Below are 26,354 nucleotides of genomic sequence, written 5' to 3'. Positions count from 1 at the left end.
TCTAAGTCTTTTGTAATCTGTAGCTTCCTCCTCCATTGTTTCCTTGTCCTTAACAATAAATCTGATGAAGAAGCCTGACCTTTGACCTGCATCTTTCAGCTGTCTAGTTTTTGGTGATGGCACGCTCATGGTGCACTTTCAACATGCTTGCCTGTCCTTTGAATTCCCTACAAATTGGCAGCTGGATCCAGAAGTCTGATCAGATTCAGGTTCAGTCCCTTTGGCAAGACTATAGCTAGTGTTATTATGTCCTTCAGTCTAGAGGCCCATGATAGATACCAAGTTAATCTGGTCTTTGTTCTTTTTTGATTTGTGCAGTTATCAATGCTCAGTACCTAGATCCATCAAATCCTAAGGGTCACAATATGGTAATGTTAAATTCTGTTATTTTGTTTTCCATTCTTAGCTGGTAAAAATTGAAAGGTGATAACCCCCTCTTATCTACTATTTGGTTGTCTAGTAGTACTGTTCATATAGGAAAGTAGTCTAGATGCTCATTTTTTCCTTTGACTTACCCAGTTTTCAAGATAATGAATTGGTTCTCTGTCTTTCTCAGAAAATGACGAGTTAGGTTCTCTACCCCTGACCCCACTTTCATTTCATCTTGAGCTTATGGATTTAAATGTATTTCATGGGTTTTGATTCGTTACAATTCTTGTTTCAAAGCTTAGGTCATCCAGTCTTTGTTAATGGGAACTTTTTCAAATTTCCTGAGTTTTTTTTGACATACCCTAGTTGTTTTTGATAGTTTCCTTGCTATTTGGTATGTTAAGGTGTTCCAGGCTTGTCTTGGACATCTCTTTACCCACACTTCATATCAGCCACTTCTCTCAGAAGCTCTGGCTTCCTTTAATGGAAAATGGAATTTCTAGATCAGTCTGGATGCTAGGAATGTTCATTGTTACCATGGTGATCTTTTTTTTTTTTTTTTTTAAGATTTTGCAGTAAATGGGACTAGAATATACATACATATTTAAGGATAAAATACCCTGTGACTTCATCCTAATACTCCTTATTTAAATTCTGGACTGTTTAGTTTTAACCTAACCTCTTGAACATTGCATCTTTATCTCTCTTCTTACACACTGAGAATCCAGGTCCTAAAGGGCTCAGAGGGTGAATTAGACTGTTTTGATCTGTCTCATGTGCTTTATCATATTACAGATACAACTAAGAGCAAAACTCAGAGCAAAAATACTATTATGACTACCAGTTGATGATTACAGAAAGTAGTTTTAAAGAACCACAGCTTTTCAATCTATGCTCTCTCTGTTCTCCCGCTTTAAAAACGATATACTTTCTATTCCAAGATGACGAAGCCATTACATTTAACAACCTCTCCTTAGTTCCGTAAGTCACTGTAGTTAGTGCTCTCCATAGGTCCTTATATCTACTTCTCCTCATTTAGTCTAAGCTTCCTTCCCTAGTGGATTCGAGACCCTTGTATGCTAGAACTCAACCAGAGAGTGCTCCCTTCTGGGACAGGCCTCCTGAGGAGAGATTGCAAAAAGAATGGAATCAAGTAGAAAAGGCTCATGGGAACAGTACTTTAAAAAATCCTTCTGTATAGATAATACCTTGTCTGTGACCTTTACAGATTTTGTGGTTTTTCTGAATATAAAATCATTGGCTCAGAGATTTTCCTCAGGTATCTAAATATATTATTCCATTTTCTTTTGGCATAAAGTTTTGCTGTCAAAAAAAAAATCAGATAATCTAATTCTCTCTCCTTTATAAACCATACGTTCTTTTTGCCTAGATGTTCATAAGATTTTTTTTCTTAGAATACAGTAATCGTGCTAGAATATTGTTGGTTATTCTGAGTTGGCATTCCTAGGTTGATGGTATGTTCTTTCAATGTAGAATTTCAGGTCTTTTCTTCCCCCTCCCAGGAATATTTTCTCCAATTATAGTCCTTAGAATTTGTTCTGTTTTCTTGCCTTGTTTTTTTTTTTTTTTTCAGGGACACTTGTTAATCCATTTGCTTTGTCATCTTTACCTGTCTTCAATATTGGGTCAATTTCTCTCCCAACTTTTTTTCATGTTCATTTATTTTATTTTATTTTTTAATTGAAGTATAGTTGACATACAGTGTTTGTTACGTTAGCTTCAGAACTTTAATCTTTTTTTCTGCTTTTTACTTCTTATTTCTTTGGGGGCATTATTATGTTTTTGATAATGTGTTCTTTCTTGGTTTGTCTTCATTTCTAAAGTGATTTTTCTTTAATTCCGAAAAAATTTTGCTACCTTTTGAGTTTTCAAGTTCTGATTTTATTTTGAAGTAGTGATGGTTTTTTTCTCATTTTGAAAAAAGACTTCTTAGCATTCTTCTGTTGTCTATTAGGATGCTATTCTATACCTTGTTCTCTTTGTTTCTTATAGTAATTTGGGGGGCTTTGGCTTTTTTTTCTTATTTTTGATATGCATTTAATTGTTCTGAAGGTGGCTCAGTTTACACAGCCAACCTAACTTCACAGAGCTCCCCCTTCTGTCCTTTTCAGATAGTGTTCAGAAACGTGGTGGCTTGCTTTCTGAGATTTCCTGGCCTGCTTTTTATTTGGTCTTTCTCCCTGTTATTTCTGTCCTCTGATTTGATTGCATTCCTTGGAATTTATCCTCATTGTGGAGCCTGTCTTGGAAGGGAGCTGTTTATGGTTCACTTCTAGAGTATGGGGTCTAGACTGCTCAAGCCCCTTTAGACCTTTGTATTTCGGGTCCCTATCGTTGCTTGCTCTTGGAGAGGGCAAACCCTTCCCAGTTTCCACTGCTTGCCTCTACATTGGCCTGCTGCTGTCAGGTCTGTGAAGCACCCCATCACTACCCCATGATTTTTCCACACAGAGACCCCTAATACACAGGTCATATGGCTGTTGGTAGTTTTCCTCCTCCCACTTGGATTTGGGGGTTATCACGTAGTTCTAGGTTTTTGTTTGCTCTGTGTTTTTACAGAGAGACTTGAGGAGACCCCAAAACTGTGCTTGCCACTGATACCACCATCCTTTCAGAATCTTCTGACCTTGACCTTATATTGGTATTGCCAGAGTGAACATTTTGTAAATTAAGTAATACTTTGAGATTAATCCTCCTCTTAGTTTGCTTTTTTAAGCCCTTAAGTGTGGCACTGATATTTTAATTGTTTAATATCCCCCAAATAATTTTTTTTTAAGATTTACTTATTCATGAGAGACACACAGAGAGAGGCAGAGACACAGGCAGAGAGAGAAGCAAGCTCCCCTCAGCAAGCCCAATGTGAGTCTCATTCCGGATCCCGGATCATGCCCTGAGCCAAAGGCAGATGCTCAACCACTGAGCCACCCAGGCGTCCCCATTTGTTATTATTAGGGCAATTACAAGAAGCTTCTATAGCTTAGCAATTGAAATGAAATTTTAAAGAAATAGTTGATTATCTCCAACTGCATTTTCTCAGTACCTCATTTTTCCCTTTGCTCCCCTGAAGGTAAAAGAACACTATGATAGACCAAACCATTTCAGACATAACACGATTTTTAAATTTTATTTTTACATTATTATTTTTTAACTAATCTCCACACCCACTGTGGGGCTCAAACTCATGACCTAGAGATCAGGAATCGCCTGCTTTACTGATGGAGCCAGCCAGGCACCCAAGTACTATTTTTTAAAAACAGAAATGCTTTCAGTAGTTTCCCAAGCCTAGGCTGTTGGTAGTAACCCAGGAGCTCAAATAGTAGGTAGTGTAACAAGACTTCATTCTAGTAAGAGAAGAGTCTTAAGAAAAGTCCAAAGATGGGGATTTTGGAGCATGTGCAGGCCACTTACATGCTCTCAACCTCATTTACCTTATAGGTAAAATAATAATAACAACAACAGGTAAAATAATAAAAACAACAAGGAAGCTATAAATATAAAACATGTTACTATTTGGATTCATAGCAGTAAGAATATCTTTAGCAAATATTTGTTAAAAAAATAAAATAGAACCACTTTGTCAAATGAACTGTAAATTATTTTTTATTTTTAATTTTAATTTTTTTATTTTTAAAGATTTATTTATTTATTCATTCAGAGAGAGCGAGAGAGAGGCAGAGACACAGGCAGAGGGAAAAGCAGGCCCCATGCAGGAAGCCTGATGTGGGACTCGATCCCGGGTCTCCAGGATCACACCCCAGGCTGCAGGCGGTGCTAAACCACTGCACCACTGGGGCTGCCCTTTTTTTTTTTTAAGATTTATTTATTCATCCAGAGAGAGCGAGATTATTTTTTTATTTTAAAATACTTATTTATTCATGAGAGACACACAGAGAGAGGCAGAGACACAGGCAGAGGGAGGAGAAACAGGCTCCATGCAGGGAGCCTGATGTGAGACTTGGTCTGGGACTCCAGGACCACGCCCTGAGCCAAAGGCAGACTCTAAACCACTGAGCCACCCAGACATCCCAACTATAAAAGAATTAAATTGAGATTTTTTTTTTTCTTTTTTTAGAGAGAGAGCACCTGACGGGGTCGGGGTGGGGAATGTAGCACAGAGAGGCAGAGGAATAAAATCTTAAGCAGGCTCCATGCCTAGCACAGAGCCTGTCGCAGGGTCTCTATCACACAACCCTGAGATTATGACCTAAGCAGAAATCAAGAGTCAGATGCTCAATGACTTTGCCACCCAGGTGTCCCTAAAAATTTATTTTTAAAACTGCTTTTTGTATTTATAGTTTTAATTCTATTAAGTCCTAAGCATTTAAGCATTGCTTTGTTAATTTTGCAAGCATCGATTCAGTAACAGTGATATCTCTTTGATTGTAGGTTTAGGAAAAGGAATGCCAGGCTACTGGTACATTCCTTCATCTTTTATAAATGGCTTCTTTAAGCAGCCTAAAAGTAAATTATATTGGTGTATCTTACCTTGAGTGTACTTAAGAAAAATATTATATTTATTTACTCATGAGAGGCAGAGACACAGGGGATGGAGAAGCAGGCTCCCTGTGGGGGACTTAATCCCAGGACCCCAGGATCATGACCTGAGCCAAAGGCAGATACTCAGCCACTGAGCCACCCAGGCGTCCCAGAGCCACCTAGGTGTCCCTGAATGTCCTTTTTAGCAGTTTCTTATCCTGGCAGAAAACAATTATATATAAATTATATAATTTTTAGCAGTTTCTTATCCTGGTAGAAAACAATTATATATAAATTATATATAAACTTTTCCCAGAAATTATGCTCTGCTTCTAGGTTTTTTCAGACTTTTTGTACTTTTCTCCAACAATATCTTCTCATAGAGAGATTTAAAGATTGTGGCTACTAAGTATTTTACTTGGGAAAAGTTTAGCTCAAGAAAATATTACTATTTTAAATAATACAAAGAGGAGCCAAGTTAAGTTTAGTGAATGACATTGATTCACCGTTGTTCCTTATCTGCAGGGAGTAATCAAACATAAATGCAAAAAATGGCCAATTCAAACAGTGGGTTGCAATCATTGTTTCTCCCAGAGTCTGGGAGAGGGAAAGATCTTGGAAACAGTATTTGTCTTACTAGTCTCTGGCTAGATGTTCTCACCAGTCCCAAAAGAAGTTCAAATGGACATGTTTCCCTTCTCCCAAGTCAGTCTTACACTTCTGTCAACAGAAGTAAACTCCCTGTTTTGCACATTGTTGTTTCTGTGACAGATTTTCCTAATACAGCTTTTGCCTTGAAATAAAAATGGAAGTGACTTTGTAGTTGGTGAGAGTGAATTCCTCAGTCATTCTGCAGGGCTTCATGTCATTTCCGTTTTGTGCAGATTGCATCTGGGCCATTTGCCAGTAGGTGTTATAACCTGGGCACATTAGAAGCCAGCTCTCAGTTCTTGATTTTCCCAAAACTAATTTTTTTTTTAAAGGACTGTATTTATTTATTCATGAGAGACACAGAGACAGAGACAGAGAGGAAGAGACACAGGCAGAGGGAGAAACAGGCTCCATGCACGGAGCCTGATGTGGGACTTGATCCCAGGTCTCCAGGATCATCAGGTCCTGGGCTGAAGGCGGCTCTAAACTGCTGAGCCACCCAGGCTGCCCGAAACTAATGTTCTTAATGGCCTGGTTTATTTAGGCAGTTTCTGTAGGGGCAGTTTCTGCTGCTCTGTAACTGCTACAGACTCTGTGAGCTTCTTCCTGTCTCTTAAGATCATCTCCTTCTTCACTTTCCCTTTGGAATTCGTTTCCTTAGCACTTAAAAAATATGGCCTTTGGGGGGGAATACCCTTTTTATGACTGTAACTCTAGTGCTAGACCAGTAGCAAGTTCAAGAGAGGTAATTAAAATAGGGAAGCAATGTCTAGAAATGCTTGTGTGTGCTTTAAATTTGCACTGTGTTTGAGAAACAACACCATTAATGAATTGGATAAAAATTACTCCTTGAGAGAAACCCAAGTTTCTTTATTTTCACCACGCTTTCTTCTTTTTTTTTTTCAAAGATTTTATTTTTAAGTAACCTCTACACCCAGTGTGGGGCTTGAACTCACAACTCTGAGGTCAAGAGTCTCATGCTCCTCTAACTGAGCCAGCCAAGTGCCCCATTCATCACTTTTTTCCTATTGGAACTGTTCTCTTGAGCTGTCCTTTTTCCATTTTCAGAATTTCACATGTTGAAAAGGATTCCAGTGATACATAAGTTCCTGAACATGTGCTTCAAGTTATTTTTTTCCAGAACCATGATGAGTTTTTACTAATTGATTTGCTTTTTCATCTGGAAGCCCTTGGGGCTGATTACGTTTTTTGTTTTTGTTTTTGTTTTTCTTTTTCAAAACAAAACATTGCCATAGCAATGTCCTGTCCAAATAGAAAATTTTCAGGACTACAAATTATTATTAAAAAAACAAAGCAAAAATCTGGTGGAGGAGAGAGAGAGAGTTTGTTTTGTTATCCCTGCTGTGCTGGGATGCTCAGTTTGGGCATAGCAGAGGATGGTTGGCACCTATTTTCCTCTCTACTCGTTGACATGTTTTTGAAAAAGCTATTGGTTTTAGAGTGGTTTTAGACATGGTTTTTTTATCCATGTCTCTGCATAGACATCAGAGTTGTTTTCATTTGTGCTGATGGGCGTAAGGCATATATACTAGAGCTTTCACACGTAATATCTTGGATGTAAATTAGGTAGTTGGTTACAGTGCTGAATTAATTTGAAGATGAGGCTCATGAAAGAAATCTTGATGTTCACGCTTGAAAATATATGCAGACTCAGAGCAAACAGCAAGAAAAATAATTGTGAACGCAGTAAGCATTTGTGGTTTTTTGGCCAAGCCATGTTTTATAAGCCCTTATGTGCATGATTATATTTAATTATTATAACAGCATAGTAAGACAAGAGGATGTCTCATTTTACAGCCTAGGAAACACCAGCCCAGGCAGTAACTGGTTTGTCAAAGGTCACCCTGTTCGCAGCATCTCACGACAGGGAAATGCTTCGGGTATACAGAATGTTTTAGCTCTTTTCATGCATCCAGTAATGCATGTAAGTAGAGTTGATGCTGGCCCCATATCAAACAAGGGAATTGAAGCTCCCAGAAGTGAAGTCCCTTCTTAATATTAACACAACCACTTAGTACCCTAGCTCTGTCAGGCGATGGTGTCTTCTGGCATCTAGGCTAGCGTCCTTTCTGCCACACCAGGCTACGTCCCAGACTACAAGAAGACTAAACACATACCAAGTCGGGGTTCAGCTTTGTTGTCCCTGTACTTTAGGAGGCAAGATCTCTTTGGTCCAAACAGGAAGGCCATTGCCTGGAAGCCTCAGACAAACACTACAAAGGACAGAGCCACAGGCCATGAGTAGGGCCAGTGGGCACCAGCCAGAGGACGTGCAAGCTTTATGTGGAAAAGCTTACAGATAGATCTTCCAGCTCTTTTCCATAGTCCATAATGCAGAACACCACCACCTTTACTTATCAGCAAAGACAAGAAGAGTTCCATCTTTTCATTGAGTTTCACAGACTTTTCCAGTCACTGACCTCCCACTGTAAATCCTCAGGCCTATGTTACTTCTTCCTTCTTTTTCTCTTCTTCCTGTCACCTAACTCCTATTCATTGTTAGAGGTCATCCCCTCAGAGAGCCTTCCTGGCTGCACCAGACTGGATAGCAAGAAGGTAACCTTATGACACTTGAGTTTTCATGCAGCACCTGACTTATACCAGTGTAGCTTTGGTTACATACACTGTGTGGTTTCCTGGCACATAATACAGGCAGTAGCAATGGCTAATGCTTAGGAAGAGCTTGTCTTATGACAGGCATTATTCTAAATACTTTGGATTCTTACTACCACATTGCTTCTCAAAACTGTAATGAAAGCAGAATCATTATTATTCCCATTTTGCAGATAAGGAAATCTTAAGTCTCTGAAAGTTTAGGTCAGTATCTCCAAGGTTATGCAGCTGCTATGCGGCAGAATCAGGACTTGAGCAGTCTAGTCTAGTTCTGGAGCCCCTGTTCTTAGCCACTTCACTGTTGTGTCTCTGCATTTGGGGGGCACTAATTGTTTGCTGGGCACTGTTCTAGGGCTTACAAACTCATTTAATCCTCACAGCAGCCCTAGAAAGTATAAGTACTCATGCTTCCTCTGTGCATAGGGATGTTGAATTGTTTGCCCAGGACCATCATTATAAGTGGCCCAGGCAGGATTTGAACCAGGGTCTGTTTGGCTCTGGCGCCCATGCCCTAAGCCTCTACATCATACCACTTGCTTTGATTTTTGGTCTTCTAGAAGTCTCTGCTTTCTATTAGACTGTGAACCCCTTGAAAGCAGAGCCTGTATGTAGTCCCCTTTCCTGCCACCCCCCACCACCCCCCGCCTTCCACCCTTACAGAGGCTACTTGAGAGAGGTGTTGTGTGAATGAGCGACCAAGGTGGCAAAATCTGCGAAGGTGAGATAAAAAAGGAACAGTTTCCTCATTTTAAAAATTACATAATAAGTGTTTTGCTTCATCATTAAAATTTCCTTGCAGTCCAAGGAAAAATGTGGCTGAGGGAGCAGCTAGAGAGAAGAAAAGGTAATGTCCCATTCTGGGCTCTGCTTCCACCTTCATATTTAAGATTGGAAATGCTGACTATGAACAAAGCCTTCTATCACTCCACGCCTCATTAGGGATTTAGAAAACACACTGTTTAATTGTGGTCAGAGTTGGATACAGGGTGCAGAGGTTTCCAGTCCTTTGTATGAGTGAAAACCAGCAGCCCATGGTTGTGGTGCCATCTGGAGATGGCAGGTGGTGTTACTGCTCCAACAGCTCTAAGCCTGGGTCAGAATTCAACTTGGAAAATGCATTTCCAGTTGAGTCACTGAAGTCCCATTTCGTAATTGTTTCTCTGTGACTTCATGCTTTGATCAAATCAGTAGTTGTTTTCCGTTCCTTCTGTTAAAAAAATAAATAAAATAAAATAAAATAAAATAAAATAAAATAAAATAAAATAAAATAAAATAAAATAAAAAACAAGGCCTGCTCTACATTCAGATAGTTAAGTTCAATTTGGAGCTGTTTGACTACTTATAAAGCCTTGACTAAAAATAGTGTATATCAGGATAAAAGCAAACCTATAATGCGGGGGGTGGCAAGCAGATGCCACACCCCTGGGGGAGAGAGGCAAGGTAGATTTTCTTTTGCTGTCTATGCTTGCTCACACCTGCATTGTTTAAATTTGAGGGTTCAGGAGAAATCAGGTGATATGCTAATAACTCAGACCCTCAGAAGGCACCTTTGTTTTGCCGTGATTGACGTAAGGGGTTGTAGTTAGCCTGGACAGAATTTAGTTGTAAGAATGATCACTTAATTCGTGACTTTTCTCATTCTTCAGGATGGCAAACTTTTTCTTCTAATTTTTTGCAGGACACCAGAACTGAACTGAACCTTAAACACTCATCTAATCCAGACCTCTGCCTTCCACTAAGCAGTTGAAAACAGACAGTTGTTCCTTAAAAATCCCCAACAAAGGAAAATTTTGTTTCTCACTTGTTCCACTGTTGAGTATGATCTAAGTTTTTCATGGCAAGTTCTAAGTTTTTCATGAACTAGTTCCTTAAAATCTTTTTTGGTGGTAAATTTATTTAATAATACATTTGAGTTGTTTAATATATTTTAAACATACAGATATTATTTAATATTATTTAATATCTGTATGTTTAAAATATATTAAAGTATTTAATGTGTTTTAATCTCCGTATGTAAGAAGATCATTATTTTAAACTTTAGCTTTTCCACAAATTTAATGTTACTTAATATCTGGTTTTCTACAGGATTCTACGACTCAGCTTAGTGGTGACTCCGTTCTTTCTTCTCAGAGGGTGTCTCTTAGCCTATTAAAAGGTCTTCCTTTCACTGTCATAGTCTCTTGTCCCTTCTGTCTGATGCTTTTTGCAACCCTGTCCCCTCTGCCACCCTGGCATGTCTGCAGGAAGATATGGCGAATCTTCTGTGTGTCTTTGCCAGTCACGATTTTTTAAACCGCTTCATTGAGCTATATATAATACACATACAGTTCGCCCATTTAAAGTGTACAATTCAGTGGTCCTAATTTCACAGATACATACAGCCATTACCAGAGATGATTTTAGCACATTTCATTACCTCAAAAAAGAAACCCTGTACCCATTAACTATCACTGCCCCCCAAGTCCCCGGTACTAAGCAACCACTAATCTACTTTCTGTCTCTACATATCTTTCTATTCTGGACCTTTCATGTATACAAAATCCTGCAATATGTGTGGTCTTTTGGAACTCACTTTTATCACTTAGCATAATATTTTCAAGCTTCATCCATGTTGTAGCATGAATCAGTACTCAGTTGCTTTGTGTGGGCAAATAACATTCCAATGTATAGAGATAGCACATTTTGTTTATCTCTCTCAGTTACTAGACATTTAGGTTGTTACCGCATTTTGGCCTTTATGAATAATGCTGCAATGAACATTCACGTACAACTTTTTGTGTGGACATAGATTTTCATTTCTCTTGGGTTGCCTTAGGAGTGACATTGCTGGGGCATATAGCAATTCTATGTTTAATCATTTGAAAACTTGTCAGATTTTTCCAAAGTGGCTGCACCATTTTCCATTCCCACCAGCGGTGTAGGGGGGGGCTCTGATTGCCTCCCATACTTATGGATACCTCATGGTCTTTTGATTATAGCCTTCTAGGGGGTATGAGCCAATATTATATTGTGGTTTAGATTTGCATTTCCCTAATGACTAATAATATTGTGCATATTTTCATGTGCCTTAAAACTATGTATCTTTCTTACAGAAATGTTCTGTTTAGATTCCTTGCCTATTTTGAAAATTGGGTTATTTTCCTTTTATTACTGATTTGTTCAGAGTCCTTTATATATTCTTTTTCATTGTCTTGATCGTGTCCTTTGAAAGGCAAAGTTTTTAATTTTGATAAGGCCCAGTTTATCTTTTTTTCTTCACAAGATTTTTCTATGATAAATGTTACAGAATTTATTATGTATATTTTTGTTTTCCAAATGTAAAACACAGAAAACATGTTGTTTTAAAAACTGCACCATCCCTCAGGAGCCCTAGTGGGCAGAGTTTGCTCCCCCCTCCAGAACTGTGGGCCTAGCTGGGTGCTGTCCCACAGTGCTGCTTCTCACAGGTGCTTCACTTGTTTTCTATTCTTCTTTCCTTTTTTTTTTTTTTTTTCTCACGCTTCTAGCTGGAGAGTTTTGAACTTAACAGGGAATTTTAAATAAAATCTGAACTATTATTAAATAAAAGTAGAGAGGCAATATTTCATAGGCCTGATGAATGTTCTGATCTTTAATATCCTCCATTTTAAAAGTACCTCCATAGATGTAGTCATTGTACAATATTCTGCCTTTTGTCCAAAGACCAGTGTGTGTTCTATTTCTGCAGAGCAAGTCTGCAAATTGGATGGTCACAGGAAAAGGTCATCCCTCATATGGACCCTCTTGCTTCCTTTCCCGACAGGTGTGGCAGATCCCAGAAAACGGACTCACTCTTTCCCTGACCGAACCTGTGGTGATTTTAGAAGGCCACTCGAAGAGAGTTGGCATTGTGGCCTGGCATCCAACTGCCCGCAATGTACTTCTTAGTGCAGGTAGGAGCAAAGTGGTGGGTAAGAGCCAATGTGTTTGACCATGCGTTGTGCAGTGGCCAATGTGTTTGTGCATTGTGCAGTTCTGAAGCAGCTCACTGGGAATCCATGGTGAGGGGCTAAGATGCAGCGGCTCCCCAGCCCACCTGCAGACATGCACATGTCTGTGTGAAAAGGCCAATGACTCGAGACTTCTTGCCTAGAGAAATGAACATGCTTACCTAGAATTCCAGCAGACTCATGGCTCCTGCTGGGGCCCTTCATGGACCACAGTTTTAGTTATTCCTGATACAGCAGGAGGATCCCTGGTGGGAGCCCTGGGTGCCAGGCTCTGATGTTGTTGCCAATCTTGGGGTGGTCCTGATAGGCAAATCTCCTCCTTCCTTTTTTTTTTTTTCTGTTAACTTTTATTTATTTATGATAGTCACAGAGAGAGAGAGAGAGAGAGGCAGAGACATAGGCAGAGGGAGAAGCAGGCTCCATGCACCGGGAGCCCGACGTGGGATTTGATCCCGGGTCTCTAGGATCGCGCCCTGGGCCAAAGGCAGGCGCTAAACCGCTGCGCCACCCAGGGATCCCCTCCTCCTTCCTTTAAAGAAGATACTTTGATTTTTTTTCTCCTTATACATATGATATATGTATGTTATAGGAAAAAATATATAAATAAAAGGGGAAAATAAAATCATTTGTAATGCTACCAGTCCATCACCATTGATATTTCTTTCCAGAAGATACTTATGCTAACATACATAAATGATTTTACCCACAAAAATGGGTTCAGACATTTTACATGTGACCTGCTTTTTGTATTTAGTGGTGCGCTGTGGTCCTCTCCGTGTGCCATTAAATGTTATTCCTGTGATATTTTTAACAATGCTACCAATACTTGGATACCTTCATTTATTTAATTAGGCCCCTATTTCAGTACACTGAGGTTTTCTGCATTTTTTTACACTGTTGAACAGCACTACAGTGTATCAAACCAAGACCTAGTGTTCTTGCTTTGCCACTAGAGTAGTTTCCAAGTGTTATCCTACAGAAATCTTGTCCTTGGTCTACAAGTTGAGGTTTTATCTTTTATAGGAACAATACAAAGGTCACAAGGGAGCCTTTTGGGATGGTGGAAATGTTCTATATCTTGATTGTGTTGGTGGCTACATGAATATATACATTTGTCAAAGTTTAGCAAATGTATACTCAAAATGGGAACATTGCATTGTATGTAAATTATACCTTAATAAAAGTGATTTATGAAAACTGCTAGTGGTAGAATTTTAAAGATATTTCCTCTCACCAGTAAAAAAAAAAGGAAGGGAGGAGGCAGTTGAGCTTTTAAGTAGGAATAGAGGGCTTTTATGGTGATTTTACCAGGTACCTATTGAAATCAAGGGCTGCTTTTAAAAAATGACGCTATATAGAATTCTCTCTTTTATTTAAAATCACAAATAACTATACCTGGGAACCCTCCTGATGTTCTCCTCAGTCTGATAAGGAGAGAAAACAGTTCCAAAGGTGGCATTCTGTCATGGAAATTGTCCTGCTGCCCCTTGTCATCGAGGTCGAACAAAGGGCATTATCAGCCAACTGTTTCCCACTCTGCCTTCTACAAGCAAAAGGAGAATGGTTGATGGCAGTGTTGTGCATATTTTAAGACTACATGATCCATCCATGGTGGCTGAAGTTACCTGTTTGCCTGTGGTGCACAAGGCAGAAGGGTCGGGTCTCATCCCAGGGTTCAGCTGCAGCTTTGCTGTTGTGCATGCTTTTTCTCCAGTCTCCTGCTTCTAGCCCTTAGACAGCTTAGGTGTCTGGGTATCAGTGGCTGAGTTTTTTGAAATGCTTGCAAAATTGGCTTATTGACAAGAATTTATCTTCAGGATATCCATCCTTTATTTGGCTTCATCCTTGAACTAATGTCCTGGAAGGCAACAAATGGCACCTGCCTTTTTTTTTTTTTTTTTAAGATACTGTTTATTTATTCATGAGACACAGAGAGGCAGAGACACAGGCAGAGGGAGAAGCAGACTCCTGGGGACCTGGATCACGACCTGAGCCAAAGGCAGATGCTTTACCTCTGAGCCACCCAGGTGTCCCTGGCACCCGCCTTTTAAAGGAATCTAGGGTCTGGTGCCTGGGTGGCTCAGTCAGGTAAGCATCCAACTCTTGGTTTCGGATCAAGTCGTGATCTCAGGGTCCTGGGATCGAGTCCTGCATCAGGCTCCATGCTCAGCAGGTTACAGTTTGGGCTTCTTAGATCAGCCCAGTCTTGACCTATTTTTCTCCCCTTTAAAAGATAAAGATCTGTTGTGAGCACATGCATTTACCTTCTGGTTACTTGGTTTACCATGCTTTAATGGAAGACCATGTTTTACAGCATTATTGATTTGAATAACGTGCTGTCCCACATTTTTGTTGAGTATTCTAAACAGTTATTTAAACTCTTCATTTTTAGTTCTGCTGTGGAGAAGAAATAAACTGTATCCATTCTGATGTTGGTTTACTGGAAAAGGAAGCTTAAGATGACGTGGGGTCCACCAGCCCCAGTTAACTCAAAAAACATAGAATTGTATTTTCTTAGAGTTCTTTGGTCATTGCTTTTTGTTTGTTTCATATGAACCCGAACTTAGCAAGCCATATTTTACCTTTACCACATTTCTTTTATACAGATGTCTTTTTTCTTTGTCGCTTGAGTTTTTAACTTCTAGCAAGTAAGTAAGGCCACTTATAATCAGTGTCATTCTTTCTGTGCATTTGTCTCCTCACTGCATTTGTAGCTTTCAAGTGTTTCTAATCTCTGAGTGTTTCTAATCTCAGGTGTTTCTAATCTCTGAGGGGTGTGGCTTTGCTTGCTTACAGGCTGTGATAATGCCATCATCATCTGGAATGTGGGGACAGGGGAAGCCCTTATAAACTTGGATGATATGCATTCAGACATGATTTACAACGTAAGCTGGAACCGGAATGGCAGTCTGATCTGCACAGCTTCCAAAGACAAGAAAGTGAGAGTAATCGATCCTAGAAAACAAGAGATCGTTGCTGTAAGTATGCTTAGGACAAGTGCCTCCATCTCTGTAGCACTTCAGTGAGTGTGAACTTTGCTTGTTAAGGCTCCCTGGTCAGTGGAGCCTCGTTGTGTGCAGACAGCAGACCACGAATCCACAAAGCCTTGTACAAGTTTCTGCCTCCCAGCCACCCTTCAGAGTTGTGCATTCCAGCATTGACATGAGCCTTCTCTCTCACTTGGTGACCATTTTTCATAAAGAAACAAAGTTTTTATCAGTTCACTGGAGTCTTCATGAATTTACAAACCTAGATCAGCTACCCTAAACAGTTAATTGCATTCCTGGCTTAGTGCTGAGTATTGGTTAATTGATCCCTGTCCCTTCCTGTAACCATCATCAGAGCACCTCACAGAGATGCCACTGGCTATCTCTTCAGCCCAGTGTCTTAGTTCCTGCCACCCAAACTCAGCCTCGCCAGGTCACCCAGCATGACAGAAGACAGGCATTTGGGACTTGAGCTGGGGTTGAAACGGCAGATGCTGGATCCCAGAATGTCTTGCATCAGCCCTGCTCTGTGGTCCTGCATTTACCTTTCTCTGGGATGTGCTGATTCTTGGACAGTATTACTTCTTAAGAGTTGGATAGTGGTTGTGGCTAGTGCTTCTCAAGCACTGAGGACTCGCCCAGCCCTTCATAAAGTGCTTTCTCCACTAGAACCTTCTAGGGCTCACTGCTTGTGCACTCTCAGTAGACAAGTGAGATTAAGGAAAGGGTTAACTGAACCATACAGCCTTCTGTACAATGAAATTGGTAGAAACTGAAGGATATATCCAACTTTCAGGTTATCTTCCTGAGAAGCAGACATCTGGCAGAGTCCTTTCATGTTTTCTTTTTGCAGAGCATGGGCATGGGTTGGCAGCAGGGCATGGTGGAAGGAGTGAGGCTTTTGAGTCAACTCCTGGCATTTCTGCTTGCTAACTAGCTGAGGGACCTTGGCCAAATTACATAGTGTCTCTGGTTTCTCATCTTCAGAGGAGACAAACACACACACACACCTGGTAATCTGAAAGGCATGGGGGTGGGCATGGGTTAGATTCAGTGTATGAGCCCTCCATCTTTCTTGCAGTTTGAATATAATATTCCTGTTGTTCTTGATCTCCCAGGAGAAGGAGAAAGCACACGAAGGAGCAAGACCCATGAGAGCCATCTTTCTGGCTGATGGGAATGTCTTTACCACTGGTTTCAGCCGCATGAGTGAGCGGCAGCTGGCTCTCTGGAATCCGGTATGCCCCTTCCCAGCCTTTCCACTGGCTTACACTTGAGCTTTCTCTCTTTTCTGAGCAGGTCTTTGGGTGGGTAGGTGGATTATAAGATTCTTAGTGTAGTTTTCTGAACTCCTGCTTGACTTGAATTGGATGTGACACTCTCGTCGTCACTGGAGACTTACTGCTTAAATGTATTAGAAAAATGCATTCTTGATACTCTCAAATACTCTGTGTTAACTATATATTTTTAAAAGACTGCCGAAGAAGCCAGTGTTTGGGACTTGGGAAACAAGTTCTGAACTTTGTATTATAAAGAATATGATCAAATGTTAAAGTCACAATAGTCACGCTTAGGAATATGTTGAGAATAGCATAAGTGAAAAAATAACAAAACTGAATATATGGTATGATCTGTGTGTGTGTGTGTGTGTGTGTGTGTGTGTGTGTGTTGGAAGTCAGTAGACCAAAACGGTCATTGTTTTTGCCATCCCCACTGGACTGTGGGATTATGGAATATGGGATGGTTTTTATAGTCTTCCTGTAACTTTAAAGAATGTATATTTATAATAAGAAAGATTTCTTTTAAAAAAGAAAATAAGGTTTCTCCCTGGCTCAGTTGGTAGAGTACATGGCTCTTGATCTCAGGTTCATAAATTCAACCCCTGCATTGGGTGTGAAGCCTATTTTAAATACATAAGTTTAAATAAAAAATAAAAGGAAACAAAATCATAAAGGAGAAGAGCTGTCTCATTTTTGTCATGGAATCACACTGATGTATACATTGATGAGGTTGTCAAATTGACAGTTTTCAGTGGGTTGGAAAATTGATATTTACTTGTATGAATTGGTATTTACTTGTATAAGTATTATATATGCATTGTTCAACCTTTCATTATTCTAGGAAATTGCTCCCATAATTATGTATGAATGATTCATCTTGTAAATGTGTCTGAATATGCAAATATATATATTTTTGTATTTTTTTTCCCCAGAAAAATATGCAGGAACCAATCGCTCTTCATGAAATGGACACTAGCAATGGGGTGTTGCTGCCCTTCTATGACCCTGACACCAGTATCATCTACTTATGTGGAAAGGTAAACGGTCATTTTAATGTTTCATATTAGATGTAGTCTTGAAAGAGGAAAAAAAATTTAGTAGGTGGGCCGTGCATTACATCATTTTAATATTTTAATTTATCTGATCTCTGTGTATATGCCTTGAGCTAAAGTAAGGGCTGGTGATTTTGGTGTGTTTTAAGTCTTGAGACTGGACCCTTTGAACTTGCCATTTGTGTGGTAACAACACACTGTGTTCAGGACTTCTGACTGCATTAGGTATGGGGCTCTGGCATTGGGGCAAACGCTGACAGGGACATCTTCACTCGGGCATTTTAGTGAGAAAAAAGGATACATTGTTGTCCTTTCACCTCTAGTGCCATCCAGGATTTTAGATTGCTCTGTAATGGTATGACAAGTGAGTAACCAGGTTGCCACATTTAACACTGAAATCCCCTGGGTAGCCCTTTATTGGCATGTCGTTACTTATCACCACGTGCCATGGACTTGTGAAGAGAATGGTGCTTTGCGGATAGGAGTTTTTGAAGGCCTCAGATATTCCCCAGGGTGTTCTTGGAGGAGCTCAGCATTAGGGCCCTCTGCTTGAAAGTAGGTGGTCTGACTAGTTTCAGGAGGTGACAGTGCTTACAGGAAGACCCCACACTAAAATCAGAGAGCCTACTTGCCTGCTTTATGAGCCTCTCTCCCTAACTATGATGTCTCTAGCTTGATGATGATGATGACTTATTTTAGTGGACTGGTAACCTTAATATTCCTTATTCTTTTGTAGGTTCAATTTTCCTTAGAATTTTTGTAGTTGGAATAAATGAACTAAGGCAGCTGGAGCTGTTGATGTATTTCCCCTAAACCTGTTAGATAGCCCCTTGCTAGGTAAAGCCAGAGATGTTTCAGTTCTCATATTTGGCTGAGAATGCTTTATATTGTCATAGGTCAGTTGCTTAGAAACTGAGATCTTGTCTGTTTCTTTGAAAGTCATTTTACTTCAGATGTTCACAATTGCCATAGAGTACATCAAAACAAATAACAGGAGCGGTTACCCAGATACATTATTAACACAGAACATTACTCTTGAACATGCAGGGAGCAAATAGTCTGTGTTTTAGCTTCCTTACCATTGCTTTAGATATTTACATCATTGAAACAAATGGAAACCATGCAAAATAAGAGTCTTGAAGGGCATAATACTGCCTGGTCATCTATATACATACTTCCCCCTCTAGCAGGCAGCCCTGCCTTCATTTTTCAGGTTGGTAGAACTGTGTGACAGTTATACTTGGACAAGCTAGCATGTGCTTCAGACCTCCAAAAACATCTGAACATTCTAGGCAAAATTATCATAGAATTTGATACACTGCAATGAGATAGTACTATATTCTTAAGTTAAAGGATACTCATGTTTTAGTGAGTTTTTTAATTAAGAATTATGAGTTAAGAATTAATTATGAAATAAGAATGATTAAGAACTATTTATTCTTAATATTTCTTAATTATAAAAATCTTATTTTTTATCATCGTCTGATTGTCCCATGTTAGTGCCCTTGGATTTGGGAATGACACTATTCCATGCCAGTGGGAGTACTCAAATCAGTCATTGCCTTCTCTGAGATCCTCCTAGACTTGTGTTTGGTTTTTGAAGTTGAATTGGAATTGCAGTTGCTTGGCCAGAGGTGTTAATGCTTTTGCTCTGACTCCAACTTGATGTCTAGGCTCAGCGGTGTAAAATTTGAGCCTTCAGTAGGAGGCAGAGGAGAGACTGTTTAAAGGCTATGCTAGCATTTGATAAGTGAGGGCCTGCCTGCTCTGCCAACAAGAGAAACCATTGTATCCTCTTCCTCTGAAGGGAAAGCTGAGGTTGGCCACTGAAGCAGAGTCCCAGTTAATTCTGGGTTTATAGGGGAGAGAGATACCACTTTAACCAGATACTTCAGGTAACATTCAATGAAAATTTGTCTCTGATTTCTTGTAGGGTGACAGCAGTATCCGCTATTTTGAGATCACAGATGAATCCCCGTATGTCCACTACCTCAACACATTCAGCAGCAAGGAGCCTCAGAGAGGGATGGGCTACATGCCCAAGAGGGGTCTTGATGTTAACAAATGCGAGATTGCCAGGTAAAGAATTGGTATCATAAAGTATTCAGATTGTTTGTGCCACATGTGTTACACAAGAGCAGTACAACTACCAGTCATGCCATAGTGCCAGTCTATCTACCCTTTGTTGTCCTGTAGAATTGGTATCTCGTTTCCTTCTCACACTTAGGAACGTGGAGTTTTAGAATAGTGAAGAGCCTTTCAAAATCCTGTAATTGAATTGTGCCCCTCCTCATTCTTTGGACCACATAACTTTGATGCAGTGGCGTAGCCAAGGCAGATTTTGTACACTTAAATAGTGAAGCCTTCATCTCTTGTCTTCAGGCTGAGTCTGTGCCCAGTGTCCTCTGGGAGGCAAGCAGGGAGAGCCTGCTGCTGAGATGGACAGAAGAGATGGTTTTCCTGCCCTGAGGGAGACGAACAGGTTCCAAACTGGATTGTAGACCTCATGGATCCTAAACTAGAGAAGCCAAAGACCAATAGCTGGGTTGTTGGGTTAGCTTGATGTAGGAAGTTCAGCTGTGTTATATAATACATAAAATATACTACTGTGGTTTAAAAAAAAAAATTTGTATTGCATAATGCCTTGTGGTCTTCCTAAACAGTAGGCTGTTTTCTCCTCCTGGTCAACAAAAGATAGTCCATGAGACACATGGATAACTGGCCATTTTAAACAACAGAATGACTAGCACTGCACCATCAGGCCTGTGGTCCTACCACACATTTGTACAGTACTACGTTTCTTTTTTATTTTTTTTTTATTTTTTATTTTTTTTAATTTTTTAAATTTTTTTATTTATTTATGATAGTCACACACAGAGAGAGAGAGAGGCAGAGACACAGGCAGAGGGAGAAGCAGGCTCCATGTACCGGGAGCCCGACGTGGGATTCGATCCCGGGTCTCCAGGATCGCGCCCTGGGCCAAAGGCAGGCGCCAAACCGCTACGCCACCCAGGGATCCCAACGTTTCTTTTTTAAATTTTAATTTATTTATTTTAGATAGAGCATGCACAGGGGGAGGGGCAGAGAGAGAGGGGAAAGAGAGAGATCTCAAGTAGACTCCCCGCTGAGCACAGAGCCAGACACAGGGCTCGATCTCACAACCCTGACCTCATGTATGACCTGCGTCAAAATCAAGACTCGGACACTAGTAACTGACTGAGCCTCGCAGGCACCCCACAACACTACATACGTATCTGCCTAACTCTGCTGTCCTGGTCACGCAATAATGAACACATCTTTAAAGATAATTTTTTAGAGGCCCCTTTTTATATTATTATAAGTTTCTCTTAAAAATACATTTCTTTACACCTGGAGTGGTGAAGGAAAGCTGTCAGAGATAAGTCAAAATTATGGTTTAAACTAGTCTCATCAAAACATGGTTCAAAACTGATCAAATCCTAACGTAAGGTTGCCTCCAGTATTTGGAAAAGCATTAATTTTACTGTCATCTAAAAGTTTAAAAGACTACAAGCATAACCATTCAGGATACCTCCTACTTACTGTTTATTGAGCTCTCGTTATATGCTGGATGCTGTGCTAAATGTGCTGCCACACACTTGGGCACTGTAGCACTTGAGCTGGGTGTCAACCCAGGCCAGTCTTCGTTATTGCTCTGCTGACTGCAGAGGTGCCAGTCTTATCCACACTTCGGATAATTTCAAATTTTTCTTGAATGTTAGACGTGATGTGGTTTGCTTGGATGCCAAAATTTTAATCTCAGGATTCTTTTCTTTTCCCTTTTAAAAATCCCATTTATGCTGACAAATGTTCAGCCACCTCTAGTTGGCAGAAGACCTGGCATCCAGGTCCTAGATCTGTCTAATATTAGGTATTTGTTTTCACCTGCCTGCTGACTTGGTCACTTTTGCAGAAGTGAATCATCGTCAGTAGTGGTGTTTCTTCCCCCATGGCTGGTCAGCCCCCAGATGACCAGAGTTGGGCTGTCCCCAGAAGCAAAGACTTCTGCTCCTGGTTCTTGTTTCCAGTCCCCCATTGCCTCGCATTTCTCCTCTGGAAAATGGGAGCACACACTGTACCTGCTCCCCAGAGTAGATCAGCTCAGGTGATAGGCAGAGCGTTTCATGCCCCAGACAGCAGTGTAGAAGACTAGCCGTCAGTCATGAAGCCTGTTAACCTGGCCTCCTGTTTCACTTAATACAACTTTGTTTTTATTTCTATTTCTCCCTTGAAGATTCTTCAAACTTCATGAGAGAAAGTGTGAGCCTATTATCATGACTGTTCCCAGGAAGGTAAGTGCCCAGTTTCCTGGGCAATCCACGATTAAAAAGATTCTTAAAATTTCAGGCTTGTCATCTTTAACTAAGCGTTTTTCCAAATGTCTCTTATAGTCCGACCTTTTCCAAGATGACCTGTATCCTGACACAGCGGGGCCTGAAGCAGCGCTGGAGGCAGAGGAGTGGTTTGAGGGGAAAAATGCAGACCCAGTCCTCATCTCCTTAAAGCATGGATACATCCCTGGCAAAAACAGGGATCTCAAGGTGGTCAAGAAGAACATTCTGGATAGCAAGCCCACTGCAAATAAGAAGTGCGACCTGATCAGTGTCCCCAAGAAAACTCCAGACACGGCCAGTGTGGTGAGGACTGCAAGAGGTGGAGGGGTGTGCTTGGTTGTGGCTCAGGGCTTTTAGTAAACGAGGACATGTACTATTTGTAAGAACCTTCTTGGTTATATGACATTTATGAGCTTGTGGCCACTTTGGCTCTTTTAGCTGCATTTTTTATAATGACCAGGATAGAAGTCTGTCTGAGAGAGACATATACTCTCTTTGAGAGAGTATACAGGAGCTGCTTAGGTGTTTTCTTAGCGGTCTCTCCCCACCCGGAGTGTTTACATTCATCTCTGATTGGGGTAGAAATGAACCCGGAAAGAAAGGGCCCAAGTAAAGGGAAAGAGTAGTGACAGGGTTCAGGTGTTGCTGAATGTTCCAGAGACACAAATATCTGGCGGTGAGTGGGACTTAGCAGCAAAGATGATCTTGGGCCTATTGGCAAGAACCATGTCAGTGGAGTGGTGGGAACCAAAACCTGATGTTGGAGACCCACATGGCCACTGAGGGTGCTGCTCCTGGGAGAGCGGAGTCCAGCCAGGGAGGAGAGGGCATGGGGAGTTGGCAGGAGTAGAACAGGATCCCAGGGAGCCAGAGGGAAGGCAGTGAGTTGCCAGTGAGAGCGTGAGTGGAATGAAGAGGCAAGGTGCCTGGAAGAGCTGGTGTTTTGACGATGACTGAGGTAGCCACATGAGGTGCTGTGGATTGCAAGGTTTCCAAAAGAATCAGCTCCACGTGTGGCAGAGGCTGAGCCCTCTTCAGAAGAGTGAGCAAGCATGGCAAGGGGGTTAGCTCCTAAGAAGGACCCTCCATGGGAGATAATAGGAACTCTGTAGTCTCTGGAAGTTCACTCCTGACCTGGGTCACATAAAAGTTACTCCTGATGGTATTGCATGGGGTGGCTGGGCTGTGGGGCAGCCCTGAAGGGATCGGTCCTATCCCACAGTTTGACTTGTTCTGAGTCTCAGTCCAGGTAAGTGCAGAGGCACATGGAGTGGGGAGTACTGGACCCTGGTTCTACTGTGGGGGGCAGGTGGACTGACCAGCATGCAGTTACTTTCTCAGAAGGCCCAACTTGGTGACTATGGCTTGCATTTCCAAAGTAGAAAATTAGATTGTATGCCTTATAAATTCTCAACTTTGGTAAGCTTCGTTTACTGCATTTTAGTCAACCTCTTTCCTCTCCCTCCTCCTTTTTGGTTTCCTTAGCAAAATGAAGCCAAGTTGGATGAGATTTTAAAAGAGATCAAATCTATAAAAGACACAATCTGCAATCAAGACGAACGCATTTCCAAGTTAGAACAGCAGATGGCGAAGATTGCAGCCTGAAGGTCCATCCCCCACCCCCAAAATGGGAGCAGGAACTTGTGCTTGGTAGCTGGTTGTTGGCGTGGTCCCAGGGAGGGCGAAAGGGAGGCACTGCCATTCGGAGACATTCCGGGTCACATTTGTCAACCAGCGATAGGCCACATTCCAGTAAGAACTCAATTCGTCTCCCAAATTTGCAGAAACATAATGTGATTTAAAAGCCGAGCTTTTTATCAGAAAGCTTTTTTGATGTTTTAAGTGTTATGTGACTTGTCGAACTTTTAAAAGACAAAAGTGCTACTTTTAAAATCCCAGATATTCTGAATTTTAGAAAACCAACCAATTCTGATTCAGTGTCGTGCCCAAGTACCTTTTTTTTTTTTATAAACAGGGACCAATGCCACATTGCTTTTTATATTTCTTTTTTTTTAATGTTGCCAAAACCAAAAGTAGCTTTTTTTCCCCCTTGTATTTTGCTACTTTGCAGTATTTGTGTGTGGTTTTTTTTTTTTTTTCTTAATTTGAAAGGGACAGCACTGTGTATGTTTATAAACTAAATGAAGATAAGATATTATTTTGTATACACGTTCATCTGAGAACAATCAGAGCAGTAGCCACATGGTGCTGGCTCGTTTGCAGCACAAACCTGGTCATCCTCATGACTGTACAGAAGGAAGACTTGAAAAATCACGTGGGTTCGATCACCACCCTCTCCTTTCATGGAGTCTTCTGATCAAAAAAGCTCCTATTGTATTGTTTCCTTTCTTTCTCTTTTCTAGAAACTGGGTGGTTGTACCAGATGGAATTTCACTTCTTGGTTATCCTGTGCTTCAGATGATTATAATCTAACCTAAACTAGCATGTGTTTCTGCAGTTTTGTTATACACATAGAATCTATTGCATTGATCACTTTAAACATCATGTTTCAGGTTTTGGTCAATACTTGATAAGGGCCCAGGACAAGAAGCCACAGAAGCCACTGTGGAGTGTTCCTTCTTGCCCATTTCAGCAGCTTGCCTAGCTCTTCAGTACAGTAGGAGACTAAGACCTAGGGAAGCTGGAGGGGAGTGTGTGCCCCCACGTGATCCTCTGCTCTTCCAAACGTCCCATGCTGTCTCTGTGCCGTGCTGCCTGCAGCATGGCTCTCCCTGCGCCACCAGAGCCCCTGCCCTCCCCTCAGTCTCCCAGATGCAGCCATCTCTCTCAGGGCTCCCCCAGCCAGTCCTTCTGTCCTTCCTGCCTCTCAGCCCTCTCCACGTTCAGCTAAGAGGAGGCCAGAGGGTGCTATTGAATATTGAGACTGAGGAGAACGGTCTAGAATGATGCAAAACCAGGAGCACAGGCCTCTGCTGTAGCTTTAATGTGTACAAACCTGTCCCTTTGCCCCCTCCACTAAACCAACATGCTTTGCCCCTCCAGCTCCCACAGAGGCTCCCCAGACTCAGGGGCCAGGGACTGAGCTCTGAATACCTATTCCATTACCAAGTTAGCTTCTCTCCCATTTCCATGTTTTCATTTTGCACGCTTGAGGAGCAAGATTTAAGGAATCTCGGGGAAGAGCTGAGTGAGTGTGGTTGAACATGGAACAGATGGTGCCAATGGGCCCCCCTGGGGGCTCTTGGCACCTATTCCTGCTGATGTGGAAGGGAACTGGCAGGGAATGTCTATAACCGGGAATCAGGATGGAGATGGAGTGTGGTGACAGCGGGTTGGAATCTATGGCCAAGCTGGGGCTGATGTCTTTGTAGGAAAGGTACCATGTTTTTTCCCAGTATTGGGATCTCTGTCTCCACAACTTCCGGGCATCTGAGTGTTTGGTGTGTGTGTATGTGTGTGTGTGTGTGTGTGTGATATTGGAGTGGATAATGAAATATAAGGAAAACAATAATCGCAATGACTTATATTCAAATCTGTACATGTTTCTTTATCAACGTAATCTGCTGAGGACCTTCATTTTTAAGATTCAGAAATGTTTTAAGATTCTGATATCAAATTAAGTAAACAAAATTGTTGGTGGTGGAACACCATAGGGAATGTGGTTCAAAGAGAAGACGGAGGGCAAGGAGAAATTATCCTGATCTTAGTGCGTAGCTTATGACTTATTTAATGAACGGGTGCCCAGCCAGGCTCAAAGTCAGCGCCTGAAGTTTGTGGATTATCCTTCCTGTTTTGTCTTTCTTTCTTTCTTTTCTTCTTCTTTTCTTTCTTTTTAAAGCCGTGCTATCCCAGAGGAAAACCAGTGAATTACTCCTAGATCGGCTCTTATAGAGCGGCCATAGTATTCTGTCAAAACACTTGCTTCCATTTTCAAAGATAAAAAAATCATTGATTACAAAATGGTGTCCGTGTTTATTTCACACCTCAGCTGTCTTTGAGGCAGCCCACAGCCTCTCTGACTCAGTGGAACCAGCTGCGCGACTGTTCCTCTCTCAGGGTGAGTACAGGGTGAGTGTGGGTAGGCCGCTGCCCTCCAGCACAGGGGGAGGTAGGGTGGGGTGTAGCAGGGTGAGGGCTACAGGCCAGACTCCAGTTAGGCCTCTAGCCTTTACCAGGGGTGGGATCTGGGGCAGATCTAATCTTGGGGCATCTCTTTCCCTGCTCTGAAGGAGGGACACGAATCCCATGTCATTTGGAAGAGAGGCCCTGCGCCCGGTCGTACTGAGAGCCCTTGCCACTACCGCATGGCTGGCATTGTTATTGTGACTGCTGAGTCCCTGACTGTGCCTTCGAAAGCACTGTTTTCTTCAGTACAAGTACAGCCTTCTCGGCTTAGCTGTGATTTTTATTCCAACAGAGGGTTTTCAGGGTCATTTGAACTTCATGGCCCTTTTAGCTTCCTCTTTTATACCAAAATACCATCTCATGACATTTCAGTGATTTGTAGCAAAGAATTCCCCACCATTTGGTTTTTCTAAAGGTTTGTAGACATGATGAATAATTGGCACAAAGCTCCCCCTCCTCAAATGCAGTCTCTTAAAGT

The 26,354-nt window shown here is 41.3% G+C and overlaps 1 protein-coding gene across 4 annotated transcripts in view; it reads left to right on the top strand.

The window, feature by feature from the left end:
- Positions 1-25,711, top strand: part of CORO1C (coronin 1C) — a 74,161-nt gene extending 48,450 nt beyond the window's left edge. For all 4 annotated transcript variants that reach the window (XM_072723021.1, XM_072723020.1, XM_072723019.1 and 1 more), the window contains 8 exons: positions 11,933-12,062; positions 14,916-15,097; positions 16,225-16,344; positions 17,319-17,423; positions 19,372-19,517; positions 21,691-21,748; positions 21,848-22,093; positions 23,276-25,711. In XM_072723021.1, coding sequence (XP_072579122.1) covers positions 11,933-12,062; positions 14,916-15,097; positions 16,225-16,344; positions 17,319-17,423; positions 19,372-19,517; positions 21,691-21,748; positions 21,848-22,093; positions 23,276-23,395 — 1,107 coding nt within the window. In that variant the 3' untranslated portion in view covers positions 23,396-25,711. The remainder of the gene's footprint in view (positions 1-11,932; positions 12,063-14,915; positions 15,098-16,224; positions 16,345-17,318; positions 17,424-19,371; positions 19,518-21,690; positions 21,749-21,847; positions 22,094-23,275) is intronic.
- The last annotated feature ends 643 nt before the right edge of the window (positions 25,712-26,354 follow it).

This window comes from Vulpes vulpes, chromosome 10, assembly GCF_048418805.1.
Source record: "Vulpes vulpes isolate BD-2025 chromosome 10, VulVul3, whole genome shotgun sequence".
Taxonomy (NCBI): Eukaryota; Metazoa; Chordata; class Mammalia; order Carnivora; family Canidae; genus Vulpes; species Vulpes vulpes.
The sequence above is the reverse complement of the archived record's forward strand: the minus strand, read 5'-3'. Positions and strand labels throughout refer to the sequence as shown.